This window comes from Blennius ocellaris, assembly GCF_963422515.1.
Source record: "Blennius ocellaris genome assembly, chromosome: 17".
In the NCBI taxonomy this organism is placed as follows: Eukaryota; Metazoa; Chordata; class Actinopteri; order Blenniiformes; family Blenniidae; genus Blennius; species Blennius ocellaris.
The window spans coordinates 26,325,338-26,343,428 of NC_137666.1; the positions used below are offsets into that span (position 1 = coordinate 26,325,338).

Consider the following 18,091-nt stretch of genomic DNA (forward strand, 5'->3'; position numbering starts at 1 on the left):
TGTGCTCCAACATGAAGAGGGCAAGCCAAATATATGGATTTTTAAAGGTTTATGATAAAAGTGAAGCAAGCAGAGAAAAAAGAGGGTGGAAGGTGAGGTAAGGAAATACATTTTGTAGTCATATTCTGCCCTCTGTTGGACACTTCATCAAACACCTCCTTTATGTGGAATGAGCTTTGCTTGAATGAGGAACACTTACGACCTTTTTTAAAATATTGTCAGAGACAGAAAAATACCATTAGAAAACCTTGACTTGAAGACATTAGATAACAAATAGCTCAGGCAACAAGTGTGAGCTTATGCTGGCATGCTTGATCTCATTGGTCAAGGTGATGTGTTGCATACATTTCAGACAATGTGGTATTTTAATTTGTAAGAAATCTGAAAGAAAGGCTTGCTGCTGATAGCTGTGAGTGTATTCACACTCCCGCGCCAAGACTTTGTCATCATGACCTCCTCTGCTCAGTAAGGTCATGTCTGAGAGGTTGTTTACAAGACAGTCTGGATCCGAGAGATGTGCGAGATCTGGGACCCCCGGCTCTTTATTTATAACAGCTGGAGCTGAGAGATGTGAAGCGCTGACATTTGGCGGAGTGGGGTGAGAGGTCGAGTCTAACACCAATAAAGTGGAGACTTTGATCGTGGCATTTATGGATGGAGCCGGCACAGCACCCAGAGAGAGAGAGAGAGAGAGAGAGAGAGAGAGAGAGAGAGAGAGAGAGAGAGAGAGAGAGAGAGAGAGAGAGAGAGACATATAAAAGAGAAAAGAAAAAGGGATAGTGCAGCAGGATTTAAGAGAACAGAGAAAAGAGAAAGAGGGTGATTAAGTGACCGAGCCTTAACTTTCACCAAAGGATTTAATCCTCTATTACCTTTACTGTTTGTTTTAAGCATTTCCTGTAAATGTAAATATGTTTATGGACTCTTTGTCTTTTGTGAACGGAATTGCAGTTTGGATCCAGTAACTAACGAATCATATTTTATTATCTTACTAATAAACTTTATGGTGTACTTTAGGTGAGGTTCAGCCACATTATGGTGCTCTGGAGAGCTGATGGGGGTGGGTCAAAGGTCATGCTCAGGATCTCACACCCGTCAGCGGCTGGATTCAAACCTGCAAACTCCCGATTCCAAGTCTGCTTCTTTAACTTTTCAACCTCCACTGCCCTCAACAACAATAAAATTTAATAATAAAGCAACTAATAAAGTGAATAATAAATATACATAATAAATGTGAAAAATAATAAAAGAGCAAATGTTGGAAACACTGATATGTTTCTCAAATGTATAAAGCATTTTGACTAAATTTGACCATTAATGTTTTTTTTAATTGATTAATCATATTCATCATTTCAGGAGCAAACTGAAACCAATCAATCCTTCTCATGGGATATTTCAAGGATTTGACTCAAGTGTCACTGTTGTTCAATATATTTCTTTCTGTCCATGCTTTATATTGATAATTTGCATTTGACATATTAAAACAAAACAAAACAAACATTTTTCCATTTTCCTTTCTGCTGACTTCAACAAGAGATAATTTTTCTGTTTGTACTTCAACATCAATCTTCAATTTTGGGGATTTTTCAAATATTCAAGGGTATAAAGAACTTAAAAATGATTATCATGACTTCGCAGAGAAAGTTACATTAGTTAACAAGCAATAAAGCTCTTCAAGTCAATTTATTTTAATATTTCTCGAGTACAGTGGAAAGGAAAAACTCCCTTTTAACAGGAAGAAACCTGCAGAACCAGACTGAGGTAAAGACTTCATGTTGTTCCAGTTGGGGTGAGGGGATAGAGGAGACAAAAGGAGAGGAAGGAGACGTAGATCAGCAAGCAAACATGTAAATCCATTCAATGCAGATGTCTTGCAATGCCACTTTGTGCCACAAGGTGGTGCAGAGTCACTTTACTTCACCTCGTGCATTCAGCCTGGAAACAGAAGAAGAATCAGACTCTAGCTCAAGCAAAAACCATGGGTACGTCCGAAATGTCCCTCCTATCTCCTTATCTATCAACTTTCACTGAACCCCGGAAGTGTTTAGTGTGTCAGCCATGATAAGAACTGTCTGAATAAGCAAAGAAAAGGAGGCTCATGCTTCCTTTAGAGCCTCCTTTAGCCTAAGAAACACTGATGCTTCCTTTAGAGCCTCCTTTAGCCTAAGAAACACTGATGCTTCCTTTAGAGCCTCCTTTAGCCTAAGAAACACTGATGCTTCCTTTAGAGCCTCCTTTAGCCTAAGAAACACTGATGCTTCCTTTAGAGCCTCCTTTAGCATGGGAAACACTGATGTATCGTTTTCCAAAGGAGACAAGCTCATGCTGCCCCACAATTCCTTGCGGGGACAACATTTAAAGGGACGCGCTCATCCGAGCGTTTATGGAAAATCTCGATGTCAGAAAAAGGAGCAGATCATGTAAGTTACCAAAGAAACAATCTGCTGGAACAACTTTAAATCATCTAAAATCCAAATATGCTTTTTATAGTCTATTTTCAGAAACTTGTAGTTCGTTTCCCGCAACAGCAGACGTCACTAACCTTCGCCGCTGTCGCATTATTATGATGTCACTCAGTGAAAGTGTCCGACTGCCACACTAATGTGATCGCCTTTCCTTAACCCCTTTAGGTAGACTCCTAACACCTTTCCTTAACTCCTTTAGGTTTCCTCCTAACACCTTTCCTTAACTCCTTTAGGTAGCCTTCTAACACCTTTCCTTACCTCCTTTAGGAAGCCTCCTATCACCTTTCCTTAACTCCTTTAGGAAGTCTTGTAACAACTTTCCTTAACTCCTTTCGGAAGCCTCCAAACAACTTTCCTTAACCTCGTGATGTCATCCAAGGGGTTAATAGTCCCTAGATAAGGAGGTTGGAGGGACTTTTTGGAGGTACCTAGGGAATTTTACAGCAACAGCAACTCTAATGCTAAAGAACAGTGACTCACTGTTGCCATCCGATGTATAAAAGTGGCATGACAAAACATTACACCTTTAATTTCCCCCACAGATAGATGAGGTACTCATCTGATTCTGATTCTGATGAGGGCTTTTGATGAGTTCTGCCATCGTGAAAACATTAGAGCTGATCTCCCTCAAGGAATCAAAGTCACCTGACAAGGTAAGAAAGTATGACAATTAATTTGTGATGAAACACGACAGCAAGTAAACATTTTTCTGTCACGTTGCAGTGTATTTCGTCCATATTTTCAGGCACTGAAATAGTATAATCCCCAATATGTTGTTGTTTTTTAAATTGCAATTTAAAAGTTATATAAGTTTCTTGAAAAGCAACATTGAATTTTCTGTCTTTCCATTTATATGCTTGTAAACTTTAATTTCTAATGGCTTCATATGAAATGCTGCAAAGCATTAGAAAAACTAATCAACAGTCCAAATGTCACAGTGTCAAACTAAATACTCAAATGTTAGAACCCAGTATCGTCACATCATGTATTCATTCATGAACAACAACATGGTTATTATCATTCAACCAATTAAACTTCAGCTTTTGTTCACCTGAGAGACTGGAAAATGTTTCCTCATGCCTTCTTACTGAGAATAATTTCGGCTTAACTAAGAAATGCAACAAACTTCTGTGAACATTGTTCCACAGTGAGGAGTCTGATTGATCTTCTCCACGGCACTGTGAATAAAAATATTTTGTCAACTCCAAATGTTTTCCTTTGTTTCAGAGTCAGCAATGTGTAATGTTCCCATTTCATTTAGAATCTTTTTCAGTTTAGAAATGTTGATAGAAAATGTAAATGTACCATCATGCCATGTTTTTCAAGATGCCTCCAGTCAAATATCCAAAAACTACATCCTTTTTTTGTGGTGTTTTGCAACTTCTGGCATGCATGTTTTCTCAAATTCACCCCACAGTCTGGATGATTTGATGCCAATGCTTCTTGTCAATCAGGTATAATGTTTTCATGACTCACTCATCCCAGGTGTTAGTGTTTCCTCATGTCTGCTGCTCTTCCTGCAATCTCCAGTGAATTAAACACACACATGTTACTGTTTAAATTCTTCTTAATGTCTTTACAATGTCATCCTCTGGGCCGGATTAGACCCCCTGCTGGCTCGTTTCTGGCCTCCGGGCTGTATGTTTGACATACCTGGTGTCAATACTTTTATAGGACGGCAATTGGTGTTATGGAAAATAAAACATAAAACAAGGGGTGAAAAGTTACTGAGTTTAGGAGGCATGTTATTGTCACTCTCAATAAAATGTTCAGCTTACAGTTCATGGTTTTTCCTGCTTCTGTATTGTGGTTATACTACCTGGAGAGTAAAGTTAAAGAAGATAATCCATCACAATGGCCTTCCTTTGTTTTCTTTGAAAGGATTTCATGCGATCATTATAAGTGAGCCTATAAACAACTGCCTGCCCTTCTGCTCTTTAAAATTTCAATTTACACAAAAAGAAAGATGAAAATATTTAACAGCAAAAGGCCATTAAGTAAAATGACATGGCCAATAATTGATTTAACAAACGCTATGAAAGAAAGAAAGAAAGAAAGAAAGAAAGAAAGAAAGAAAGAAAGAAAGAAAGAAAGAAAGAAAGAAAGAAAGAAAGAAAGAAAGAAAGAAAGAAAGAAAGAAAGTGTAAATTATTACGTCTGCCAGCAGAGGGTGGTATTTACCCACATTGATCTTCACTGGTTAAAGCAATTTCCGGTTGGGCTTTAGAGCCCCAATTCTCGTTTTCTATTTTTCCTCGCCAGGTTTAATGATGCATATTCAATAAGCATGATACTTTAATTTGCACTTGAAGACAAACTTAAAAAAATAAATAAAATTACGGATCATTGTGTTTGTTTTGTGCTGCATTTCAGTCTGTTTGAACACATTCCCTACCACATGACTTAAATACATTTGAATGGCAATGGAGGATCACTAAGAACTAAATCATTTTGTTTTAATTGTTATTATTACATATATTTAACATTGAATTCTAAACAAAGTTAATAAATAAATAAATAGATAGATAGATAGATAGATAGATAGATAGATAGATAGATAGATAGATAGATAGATAAACTTTATTTATTTATGTATTTATTACAAAACCCATAGTCCCAGCATAATAATAATAACAACAATAAAAAATAACAACAACAACAACAACAACAACAACAACAACAACAACAACAATAATAATAATAATAATAATAATAATGTTGTCTGACTGCTTACAGTTAGACCTTAAGTTAGCGCTTACAGAACTGGCCCGCATGAGGGTCCCATCCAGCCTGCATGATGATCTTCTCTCTAAAAGTGTGGACATGATTTTGAGTAAAAGTATCAGAACTTTATTTTCACTGATCATCAGGTCCATCATCACATCTGTGTGTGAGCAAAAAGCCGTGCAGTGGGGAAAGCTACAGTGAATTAGCACTGAATGACACAGGCATTCTGAAGGATGCAGAAGTCAAAAGAAAAACCAGAACAGACCAGTTTCTAGTTAAAGAAACAGATAGTTTCAAGATTTGAAGAGACACATAAGTTGTATTTATTAATGCATTTTTAGTTGCAAGGAATCATTTTGCACCAAGAGGCATTATAACAGTATAGCATGAGGATTTTAAACTAAAGCAATTCCATGTTGTGCAGCTTTTGTGAAAAGTTTTTTTTGGGGGGGGGTTTCTTTGTTTGTTTGTTGTTGTTGTTTTTTTGTTTTTTTTAAAGAATTAGCTATTCTTTGCTCTAAAAGGAGAAGTATTGAGTTATTTTCCTTAAGTATTACCATATAAGCTAATATGCACACTTTAGTGAGGAGTTATTGTGTTTAGCCACAATCTGTATGAAAATACTGCCCATGATAAAAACAGTAGATCGAGATTTATTTATTCAGCTACTTTGTTTTGGGAATATTGTGGAGTGATGCATTATGGGAAATGTAGTCCTAAAACACATCTGCATGTTGACGACGAACGAAACCACGTGACACACTAAACCTTTCCTCTGCTTCCACACTGGAGCGGGTATGTGTGTGTGTGTGTGTTCTGTGTGTGTGTGTGTGTGTTTGCGTGCGTGCGCTATGCGGAACCTGTCCCTCCGCCTGCTCGGCATGCGCTTGTTGTTGCTTCCTATTTACTTGAAGCAGGTTGTGTGAGTATGAAATGCGCTGACAGTAAGAGTGTGTGTGTGTGAGTGTGAGAGCAGCGTTCACAGCTCTCACAGTGAGTGTGCGTGTCGGACAGTCTAAAAGCTTGTGTGAAGTATTTCCCTTCATGTTGTGCGCCGCCGTGCGAGAGGGATGAAGTTTAACGGCTACCTGAAACTGCGGATCGGGGAGGCGGTGGACCTGAAGCCCACCAGCTTCTCCCAGCGACACTCCGTCATCTTCCACAAGCCGGCCCCGGCCCTCGACCCCTACATCGTGGTCAAGGTGGACGAGTTTAAGATCGGACAGACGCACACCAAGCAGAAGACCAACCAGCCCACCTACAATGAGGAGTTCTGCCTCAACGTTAACGATGGCCGACACGTCGAGCTGGCCGTCTTCCACGACACTCCCATTGGATACGACGACTTCGTGGCCAACTGCATCATCCACTTTGAGGACCTGATGGAGACCTCCAACACCGGGGAGAACTATGAGGGCTGGGTGAGTTTCCTCCTGGACACTGATGCTGATGTTCCCCAATCCAGTGGTTCCAAAAGAGAGGGGCTCAGCCCCCTGGGGGGGCCGCCAAAGTTTCATAGAGGGTCGTGAAGAACCCTTGACTTGATGGGGTATAACATTTCTTTATATATGGGAAAAGGCTGACTGCATTCTATTCATTTATGTTCGTTTACATGAAAAGTTTTTAATTTACGAGTTAAAGTTGCGTTTCCCCCGATTCCACGGAGATGGAGCATTTTGGAAAAGTTAGGGGGAACATAGACACTAAAGTTGGCTATCTGCAGGCAGAACGTAGACACTAAAGTAAGCTATCTGCAGGGGGAACATAGACACTAAAGTAAGCTATCTGCAGGCAGAACGTAGACACTAAAGTAAGCTATCTGCAGGCAGAACGTAGACACTAAAGTAAGCTATCTGCAGGGAGAACGTAGACACTAAAGTTAGCTATCTGCAGGGGGAACATAGACACTAAAGTTAGCTATCTGCAGGGGGAACATAGACACTAAAGTTAGCTATCTGCAGGCAGAACGTAGACACTAAAGTAAGCTAGCTGCAGGGGGAACATAGACACTAAAGTAAGCTATCTGCAGGGGGAACATAGACACTAAAGTTAGCTATCTGCAGGGAGAACGTAGACACTAAAGTAAGCTAGCTGCAGGGGGAACGTAGTCACTAAAGTAAGCTATGTGCAGGGGGAACGTAGACACTAAAGTAAGCTAGCTGCAGGGGGAACGTAGACACTAAAGTAAGCTAGCTGCAGGGGGAACGTAGACACTAAAGTAAGCTAGCTGCAGGGGGAACGTAGACACTAAAGTAAGCTAGCTGCAGGGGGAAGGTAGACACTAAAGTAAGCTAGCTGCAGGGGGAACATAGAAACTAAAGTAAGCTAGCTGCAGGGGGAAGGTAGACACTAAAGTAAGCTAGCTGCAGGGGGAAGGTAGACACTAATGTAAGCTAGCTGCAGGGGGAACATAGAAACTAAAGTAAGCTAGCTGCAGGGGGAAGGTAGACACTAAAGTAAGCTAGCTGCAGGGGGAAGGTAGACACTAATGTAAGCTAGCTGCAGGGGGAACATAGAAACTAAAGTAAGCTAGCTGCAGGAGGAACAATGGTGCCGCGTCAGGCTGAAAAAGACTGCACAGATGGACTGTCAACACGACAGACTCTAAATCCACTGTTGGGACTTGACATTTACAAAATGACCAGTATGTTTTTGAATTTGATTCTGTCTGTCTAAAATATAGACTTTTATATGTTTATGTTTTGGTCAATTTTACCTTCCATTTATTGTTTTTATCCAATGTCGTCAAAAACATTACATTTTGTGTTTCTACTCATTTATTGGTAAAGATTAGTGATGCACCCTGTTTATTTCCCCACAATTAATCAAATATGTGATAATTCACCAATATACTGTTTATTGAACCTTAAAATCTTTCAATTTGATATCCATCATGGAAACACTGCGATGTGCAAACTGATGATTTGATAATTCTCATTGTGAATTAACACTCCCACCTCCATTGATTTTCAGTGAATTTTCTCTGCGTATCTGAGACACATTGAAGCAATATTTACAAATAATTTTCCAAACCAATCCAGATAAAATTAAATGAATGAAATACAAAACTTTTCAATATATCACATAGTATTTGTACACATTTGATTTTATGTAGTTTCAAACTCAACTGAACTTTATCTTCCTGCAGAAATACTTCTTTGGCTGATAATCATCCATCTTAATACCAACAAAATATCTAATGAGTGTTTTCTCACATGGACAGACCAGAATGATACGGCTCTTCCAATCCCAGGGGTGTCGGTTCGATTCCCCGCCTGTGGCGATGTGTGAGCATGTTGCACAGCAGCTGTCACCCTTGGTGTGAGTGTGTGAATAATGGTGTGTGTGAGTGTGACTCATCAGTTAAAGCGCATTGGAACTTTAGAAATGACTAAACGTGTCGTGTACGTTGTGTTTCTAACCAACGAGAAAGCAGATTGAAGTGGAAAAGCTCGGCAGATTTTATAAGTGAATCCTCTATTACACAAGAGTGTGTGTGTGTGAGAGAGAACATTTCCTGAATACAAGCATGTCATGAAGCTGGGGGAGTCGCTGGCTGTCAGTTACTCTGCCTGAGAGCTTCTCCTCCCTCTTGTCTGAACTTGAACGCTGCCGCCGACCACCACTTGTTTTCACACTTGTGTGTGTTGAGCGTGGACAGGAACTCTTCATGTCTCGCTGCTCTCGGCTCAGCAGCTTCACCGTGGACTGAAACCACATGCCAGCGCACGCAGCAAGCGAGGTGTCGAACCATCTGAGAAGCATTTGTTACTTCGCACCGCTGTGCAGAGACAAACACTCCACCCTGGACGTGACTGTTCAGACGGCTGCTTATTAATAACTTCCACACTTCAGCTTCCACAAAGTGTCCACAGTTGTGAGGCGCTTAGAATGTCAGATACAAGTTGTTGTTTAAGCTCTGTTTACACTTATTGTACTAAATTATAGTTTGGCTTAAGGTGCTGTAATTTCACATTTTCTTGACTTCCAAGCCAAAATGATAAAGACTGAAACTCTAAAACTGTTGAATGTAACCTGTATCACCACAGTGCCACTCTAATCCAGACTTCAGACTGGAATTCCCCGACTGGAGACTTACTTTCGTCCCTGCGGGGGCTTTAAGCTACTGCAGGTGTCACTGAGTGAAACGTGACCCAGTCGGGGCCTGGGACAGCAGGACTCCTCACTGTCATCTCATCTCCATCTCGTATTGTTTTTATCCTCCTGAAACCAAAAGGGATTAAAGTGTAACAACAGGTAGATAAACATCATGAAAACACAGTGAGCATCAAACATTAGTCTGAAAGTATGAGACGAAACCTTGAAGCCACTTCACCAGCAGAGCAGCCAGTAAATATATTTCAGAATGGAAGTAAAGCAGAACCGTCACTTCTCTTGGATTGAGAGTGAAACTTACAGGATTAACTCCAAACTCACCCTCACGTTTGTCTCACACCAAGAAGTAAGTCTTGGTTGAATTATGTTGAGGAACGATATTGTTTGAAGACATGTAATAAAAAGCATTCGTGTTTACAGCCTGCAACTGTTGCACCTTCATCATATTAGTTTTGAACCTTTTTTGTTTTAATTCAAATTATTGATTTTTTTCTTTAGCTTGATTTCTATTAAACTGCAAATATGAAACCCAATGTTTTCTTTCATTACAAATCGTACTATGTATATATTTGTACAGTGAAACTGGAGAGCTCTACAGAAGACACAACTTTAAATATACATACATGTTTTAGGAGTAAAATGTACCGATGTTGGAAGCATGAGAGATTTTCAAACCTCACAGCAGAAATCGGCACTTCATAATTAGTCTTTTTTATACAATATCCATTCATTAACCCATTTAGATTTATTTGTATTAGTTTTTGTGTCTGTTTATTGTACTTGTACACTTTATTTAGGCCAACAGCTCTTGGAACAGTTAACGTCCTCAATTATATATATTTTTTAATTTATTTCCTTTGCCTTTATTTACCCCTTGCAGGAACATCATTGGAACTGAAGTCAGCCATGATGGCCTCCAGCACATAAATAAAACTCAAAAGTGCTTTACACACACTTTCATTACGACCCTCTGTGCTGAGGGGAAGTGTGAAAGTAGAGCTTTGTAGGCAGTTTTAGAAGGTGTGTGTGTGTGTGTGTGTGTGTGTGTGTGTGTGTGTGTGTGTGTGTGTGTGTGTGTGTGTGTGTGTGTGTGTGTGTGTGTGGGTGGGTGGGTGGGTGGGTGGGTGGGTGGGTGGTTTCAAGCCTCAACTCGCCATTTGTCAGTCTTTTCCCACCAGCTGATCACCGGTTCTCTCACTATTTGAAATATCCATCCTCTGCTCGCTCACATCAAGATATTTACATGAAAAGATGTTTTCCTCCTCCCTCTATCTCCCTCCCACCTCACTGGCAGTCTTTGCTCACTGTCCTCGTCCAGCTGAGACATCACCACATGACCATCGGGCGTGTTCTGTCCCTCCCACCTGCACAGTTGTTTGGAAGCTTTTTCTAATGTATTAAACCACCTTAACCTCTCCTGAAGTCATAAATAAAGCTGAAAGTATGGCCTCCTTGGTTTCCTCTAAAGTCTAGTTAAGTGCATTTTAAGGATGAAGGATGGATCTGATTGGCCACTGGTGTTCCCCTGATTAATGTCAATTGTTATACCTCTCTCATTTTATTATTAAAAAAAGTATTTTAATAAAGTTCAAACTTGTAAACACTGTGAACAGGAAGCGTAGAACTGGACTTGTTCATGAAAGAATATTTCTGTATTTTATAGAATTAGAACTGCACAATACAGAGCAAATGTTATAAAGGCCTAATGCAATAAATTACTAGTAAACACACTGTGTTCAGAACATGCGTGACAATATATTCGGCCAATCAGATCGAAGTGCCTCAGCAGCCATACTACCCTACTTCAAATAAAGATGGAGAATTGACTTGGTGGTTAGAACAAACCTCATATGAACTCTCTGAGTGTTCTGCATCTTGAAGCTGGTTTTAAACAGAGATGTTTCTTCACACATGCATGGTGATCAGATCTGCTGCACCATTAAACCACAGTTGTTCTGGTTGCGTTTCACATGCCTGCATGTTCACTCTGAGCTAAACCTCCTGGCAAACAAAAGGGCTCAACAACAATCAGTCAGTCTTTGTGTCTGAAGATGCTTCTCAGCAGATGTGTAAAAATGTGAGGTTATCCTTTGATCTGACTGTCTAAGGAATTTCAGTTATGGATGCATTGCTGCTTTTCAGTTCCAGAGATAAACACACTGGAAAAATACCAGAGATAACGCACACTGAATAAGTTTCATACTGGACTGCTTACTATCTAGACTTCCATCCACACTCAGGATATTATCGGGTAATCAAAATCAAAAGCTGAAGATGACCTCTGAGGCCAGGCGAGGTGTACTTGCAGGATTTACACCATATTTATGTTGCTCATGCTCTTTTCTCTGCGAGTATTTTCCACTGTGGGTGTATGCGACACAAATAGATCATACTTGAGTGCAGTGGCAGAAGTTTCCATTCAGTGGTTGCTGCAGGAAGCTTCCTGTGCTGCGCTTCATGTCCACCTACAAACAGGCCCTGTTCTGAGCATTGGTGATGATATTTGAAGTAAAAATAACTCTCAGCTCAGCATCACGTCACTACAATCGCTGCTACAGGCCCAACCAGACAGACCTGCCCTGTGGCTTTCGTGCCGCATTGCTTGGATTGCTGGCACATGATGCAAAAGCCAAAGAATGTAAAAATACTGAGAGGAAATTCATCAGTGAACCTGAGGCTCATCCCATATATGTCCTGTTGTGTCTGGATATTGTGACACGGGCTTATTTTAAAATGAAACAGCCTTCACAAATATTTTCTTCACTTAACTCTTAAGAATTTGAGGTGAACGTAACATTTTACTTTGTATGCTTTGCTTAAGTTTATATGTTAACACCTACATTTATTTAGGTGTGCAATTGTCCAAAAATGTCAATTAATTGAGTGCCTCATGCTCCTCTCTTGACGATAACTTCAACTTTGAATATCTCCCAGTTCTTCCACATGACTGAGTGTTCTTCACAAGCTGATGTGGAAAATATGTGGCATGCTGGTGACTTTTGTCTGTCATTACAGTCATATGGTAGAAGTCCACATTCTAGCGAGTACATGGGCAGAAAGCTTTAATTACATCGATGTCTTACTGCAGTCTGGGTGTTCTGTGTTTATGTGATGGAAAAAAATGTCAGAGATCAACAACCAGCCCATTTAAATATGAAAGGCAACAAGTGCAGAGAAATCCCATGAATGGGAAAAACAAATTCAAATAAGATTAATAAAAGGAGTAAAACATAAATGCAATGCAGAAGTTTAGATAGCTGGAGCGGACAGAAAGAACTTAATCCTCATTTTGAAAAGACTTTGAGTTGCAAGTTTTTGGGAAGTTTCTCCAAATATTTTCTGCATGAAAACTAAAAGCAGCTTCAGCATGTTTGATGTGAGTCTGAGGACGGAGCCGGTCTGAGAGGTCTGGATGGTCCTCTAAACCGCATCATGAAGGAGTGAGGCTTAAAAGATTAAAAGTGTAGTTAAAAAGTCTGTTTTACAGTGTATGAAAGTAATTGTGTGTGTGTGTGTGTGTGTGTGTGTGTGTGTGTGTGTGTGTGTGTGTGTGTGTGTGTGTGTGTGTGTGTGTGTGTGTGTGTGTGTGTGTGTGTGTGTGTGTGTGTGTGTGTGTGTGTGTGTGTGTGTGTGTGTGTGTGTGTAGATGGACTTGGAGCCAGAAGGAAGGGTGTACGTCCAGATTACGCTCACCGGATCCTTCATCGACGGTACGTCACTGAATAAATGATGTCAGCTCCCTGTGATTGTGGTTTGTTACTCATTGATGTCTGTCTGCAGCGTGTCAGAGTATGGTCTTTAAAAAAGGTGTGTGTGCAGATAGACATCAGTGTGTTGCAGGTATGCTTTTTCCAGATCATGACGAGTTTTCTCAGAAGTACTGAGGGTTTTTTCTAGAATCTAAACAGACCTGGGAAACTGTCTTTTATTTACAAGCCTTTTGTTTGTACAAACAACTGTAAAATATCCAGTTATAGAAATGGCAATGCTCTTACAGATTTACAGTGAATAAAACATGAGACTTTGGCTCAAGTAAAAGTATTTCTTTGGATGTTTTCTACGTGACACAATGTGTCCATAACTGGAGTGATTATTCAGGATTTATCCATTAAAAAAGTTTAACTTTACAAAACTATAACTTGTTTTCTCCATGTCATTACTGTACAGCTGCACTGAAAGTTGTAGAATAATATAATACTACATATTACATGATTGTTGCATTTTTCTTTGCCATTGACAGAGAAATAATTGCACACATTACAGTCTGAATTTAAAGACCTATAATAAAACTCTTCCAACACTTTAAAGTGGGTCTTGGTGGTCCAGAAATGTTGTATTCAAAGTTTATTTCCACAAATCCAGCTTTTGTTTGATTTTCCTCCATTTGAATATTGGATCCGAGGAGCTGCATTCAGAATCTGCTGTGTCTGTGTGAGCTGGACTGGCTCCGCCCACACATGCCCATCTTAGGAAGAGGAGGAGGTGCTTCCTCTCGTGGTACCATGTGCCAGAGCAGAGTTGCCTGATTGTGGGAGGAGTCAAAGGGAGGAGCCAACCTTGATTGTGATTGGCTAAACCCCTGATGACACTACATAGGGTTTGATTTCTGATTGGCTGGTTGGAGCAACACACTTTTTAAAAACTGAAACAAACCAGGGAGAAAGAGGACACACTTTCTTCTCTTTTGGGCGTCGTTCCAGGCACGGGGACGATTAGTGCTGCTGGAAAACCTTTAGGAAGTGAATTTTGCATAATATGACCCCTTTAAGACGAGCCTTCCTACTGGCTCCACGTCGTTTTATTTAGTTCTGCACACAACTTTTGGTCATAAATGTGTCGTTTTTACCTCACAAATACTGTGGCCTCTCTAACCACAGCTAATCAGAGACCTTCACCCAGCTGATGTGCAGGTTTTACATTTCATAAGGTCACATAACCAGCCATTCAGTGTCTCCATATGTGTGTGACTCATTCCCAGTGGTTGCCTTGTTTAATTAATTTGGCTTCTTAGTTTGAATGAATCTAAACATCCTTCATTCCAATAGTATGATTTTGGTGTTTTCAATGTCACATGGTTCTAGCAGGGAGGCAGATTGATCAGTGGACGGATCATTTACCCCTCACATGAAGGCATGCAGGGCCAGGAAAAACATGTAAATTAGCACACACACACACACACACACACACACACACACACACACACACACACACACACACACACACACACACACACACACACACACACACACACACACACACACACACACACACACACACACACACACACACACACACACACACACACCACAAGGCCAATATACCACTGTGACACTCCAGCTTACAGAGGAATGTAGAGAGAAGTGTGAAGACAATTGGAGCTGCAAGTTATGAGCTCATGTATAATCACATGATGTTGATGTAATTGTGCTTCTAAATAGTATTTCTCTTGATATAGTTAACTCAGACTTTTGTGTTATCATTCCTTATCATTTAATTTTTCAATTCATTTCACGAGCAGGAATTAAAACCTGTTGCTTATTTGTCTTTGGGCTGCACAGTGGTGTTCTGATTGTCACCTCACTTATGGAACTTCTCTTTCTGTGTGGAGTTTGCATGTTCTCGCATGTGTCTGTGTACTCCATGGATGGAATCAGTTTTAAAAAGCTACTTTGTGTTTTTAGAAATTTAAGTGGTTTTTTTTGTTTTTTTTGCTCTTTGCTTGAAGCTCACTGCATCAAGCCAGCAAAACTAAACAGATTTTCCTTGATTTCGAGCTTCGCGTGAACTAAAACATTAATCTCTTTGCCTGCTAAATGATCAGGGATGTCATTATCATGCGACTCTGCCTGCCCGTCGGGGCTGAGCAGGCACTGAACGGTGGGTGTGGAGGAGGGGTCTGGTCAGCTGGAAACAGCTGCCTGCCATGGATGAAAAACTACACTGAAGGAGCAACGAGGCGGAACTAAAAGTTGTGCTGCCTGTCGAGTAAAGCAGATGTAAACTCGTCAAACCTTTTCAAGCCTCGTCCTTATGTTGCTGGCTGAGTTAGTTACAGTCGGCGAGAGATGAGAGTTTGACTTTTCCCAGCATGTTTGTCACTAAAAACAAATAATCAAAAGGGTCAAACTACACAGTGTTTTATTAAAGCACATTTTTAGAACAGGACTTATTGTAATCGAGGTATATTATAATGATAAGGTAGGCTTCATTGTAAATACAGAAGTTCAACAGATACAACAGTTGCAGACATTGATCTTGAGACTTAGTCAATATTTGTAATAAAAAAAACCCATCCAACTAGCATTACATGATTGTTAAAAATGTCATCGTATCAGTGGAGCCTCATCCTCCCTCAGTTCTCAATAATTCCCAGCAGAACTTCTCTGTTTCCACCAGACGATGCCATCGTGAAGGAGTACAAGCAGTTCACGAGGAAACGGCAGCGCGCGGTGAAACGCAAGATCCACCAGGTCAACGGACACAAGTTCATGTCCACCTTCCTTCGGCAGCCCACCTTCTGTTTCCACTGCCGGGAGTTCATCTGGTGAGAAGATGTGTGTGTGTGTGTGTGTGTGTGTGTGTGTGTGTGTGTGTGTGTGTGTGTGTGTGTGTGTGTGTGTGTGTGTGTGTGTGTGTGTGTGTGTGTGTGTGTGTGTGTGTGTGTGTGTGTGTGTGTGTGTGTGTGTGTGTGTGTGTGTGTGTGTGTGTGTGTGTGTGTGTGTGTGAGACTAGATCTGATGCCTCTCCCACTCCTTTATAGGGGTGTGTTTGGAAAACAGGGCTACCAGTGTCAATGTGAGCAAACCTTTTTTCTTTTCTCCTTTTTATTTCACACAGTTGCCAAAACATCCAAGCTTGACTTGTGAGTTTAACATTGTGTTTGTCCTCAGTGTGTACCTGCGTTGTTCACAAACGATGCCACCAGCAGGTCGTTACAGAGTGTCCACACAAGAAGAAGGCCGAGAGAGAAGAGGTAACAGCAGATCAGTCCGTTTTTACTGAGATATTATGATAGAAATGATGGGGTTTTTAAAAAACTTGTAAATGAGAACAGAACAGAAATAGTCCCCCCCCCTCCTACATACAGACACACACCTCAGGTGAAGGTTCCTGTTTTCTGTCTGAGTTAATTGCTTGAAGAGCTAGCATTGGGCCTATACATTATGAATCAGGTGGTCTTAATGTTAAGGCTCATCTGTGTAAGCTGTGGATATATTTTTATGTTTCTATAAATACTTCTATGCTCGTTTTAGTGGTCAGATATGACAGATCAGCTCGGTTGTATATTTTGCTGAAAGTAAGTTTCTCTTCCTTGAGTCGAAGCAGAAATAAATAGAAACGCATCACAAGTTTTTTATAGTGATGTCACTATTGAACCTGCTTTTGCAACACAGCATCCGCACTGGTTTCCTCTGTGTGGTCTCTCTCAGGAGCCCACGAACCAAGGCTTTAGCATCAATGTCCCTCACAAGTTCAACATCCACAACTACAAGTCGCCCACCTTCTGTGACCACTGCGGCTCGCTGCTGTGGGGGATTCTCCGCCAGGGGCTGCACTGTAAAAGTATGACTACCGGAAGGACCTCGAGTCATCACATCCAGGTGTCATAACGTCGCCTTTGAGTCTTTCTGTCGGTGTGATTCCTCCTTTCAGTCTGCAAAATGAACGTCCACATCCGCTGTAAAGGCAACGTGGCCCCGAGCTGCGGGGTGAACAGCGTGGAGCTGGCCAACAAGCTGGCGGAGATGGGCCTGCAGGCCGAGGGGCTGGCCAAGCGCAACTCGGTGGTACGGAGCCAGACATTCACACCCACTGAGTGATTTCTGTCTGGACTGTGACTGTAATCAGTCCATTGTGTTTCCACTGACAGCTGAAAAACATGGAGCCAAGGAGGGCGCCGTCTGACCTGCGGGAGAGAGTGGACCCCCAGCAGCAGACCCCCCGACTGGGGATATCAGACTTCACCTTCCTTCAGGTGCTGGGCAAGGGCAGCTTTGGAAAGGTAACCACCTACTGTCTGTGTGTCCAATGAGCTCTGTATACACTCTCTTCCCTCGATATGCACCTTTCTAGTCTTTCAAATTCTATTCTTTCTAGACATATGTTTCTAACAGGTTGTAGTCTTTGCCTATGTATCCTTTTCTCAATATCGAGTCTCTTTCTTTGTATATTTCTATGGCGCAGTAGTTTATTCCTCGGTGTCCATCTGGTCTCTTTCTATGTACAATGATCAAAAACACTTATGCCACATTTAGTTTTTATACCATTTTTCATGAGCTGAACACAAAAAATGTAAGACTTTTTCTAAGTACACAGAATACCTATTCCTCTGAAATATAGTGTGTCTGTCCTTTTATTGTGGCCACACGAAATCCTGCTGTTTAATCGGCATCTTGATCTGCCACCTGTGCGGAGGATGGATTATCTCGGCCATGGAGAAATGCTCACTAACACTCATTTAGACACATTTGTGAACAATATTTGAGAGAAATGGGCCTTTTGTGTACACAGAAAAAGTCTTGGATCTCTGGGTTCAGCTCATGAAAACAAAAAGTGTTTCATTGATATTGTTGTTCAGTGTCTTGGGCACTCTCGTTTCTTTCTATTGATTTCTATTCCCTCTCATATGTCTAATTTTATTGACTCTTGTCATATATTTCTCCATGATGATTTAGTCTTTATTTCTACAAAGCTCTATTCTCTATACGTATGTTTCTATTGGCTCTATTCTCATTCTATTGAACGCCATTCTCTCTATATCTGTATGTCTTTCTATCAAGATT

General features: G+C 40.8%; 1 protein-coding gene across 2 annotated transcripts in view; it reads left to right on the forward strand.

The window, feature by feature from the left end:
• The first annotated feature begins 6,035 nt into the window (after positions 1-6,035).
• prkcha (protein kinase C, eta, a) overlaps positions 6,036-18,091 on the forward strand; it is a 40,797-nt gene continuing 28,741 nt past the window's right edge. The window contains exons 1-8 of one of the 2 annotated variants that reach the window (XM_080513254.1): positions 6,036-6,613; positions 12,955-13,018; positions 15,705-15,852; positions 16,069-16,103; positions 16,199-16,281; positions 16,703-16,871; positions 16,962-17,095; positions 17,179-17,310. In XM_080513254.1, coding sequence (XP_080369380.1) covers positions 6,263-6,613; positions 12,955-13,018; positions 15,705-15,852; positions 16,069-16,103; positions 16,199-16,281; positions 16,703-16,871; positions 16,962-17,095; positions 17,179-17,310 — 1,116 coding nt within the window. In that variant the 5' untranslated portion in view covers positions 6,036-6,262. The remainder of the gene's footprint in view (positions 6,614-12,954; positions 13,019-15,704; positions 15,853-16,068; positions 16,104-16,198; positions 16,282-16,702; positions 16,872-16,961; positions 17,096-17,178; positions 17,311-18,091) is intronic. The other variant, XM_080513255.1, reaches the window with a different exon arrangement.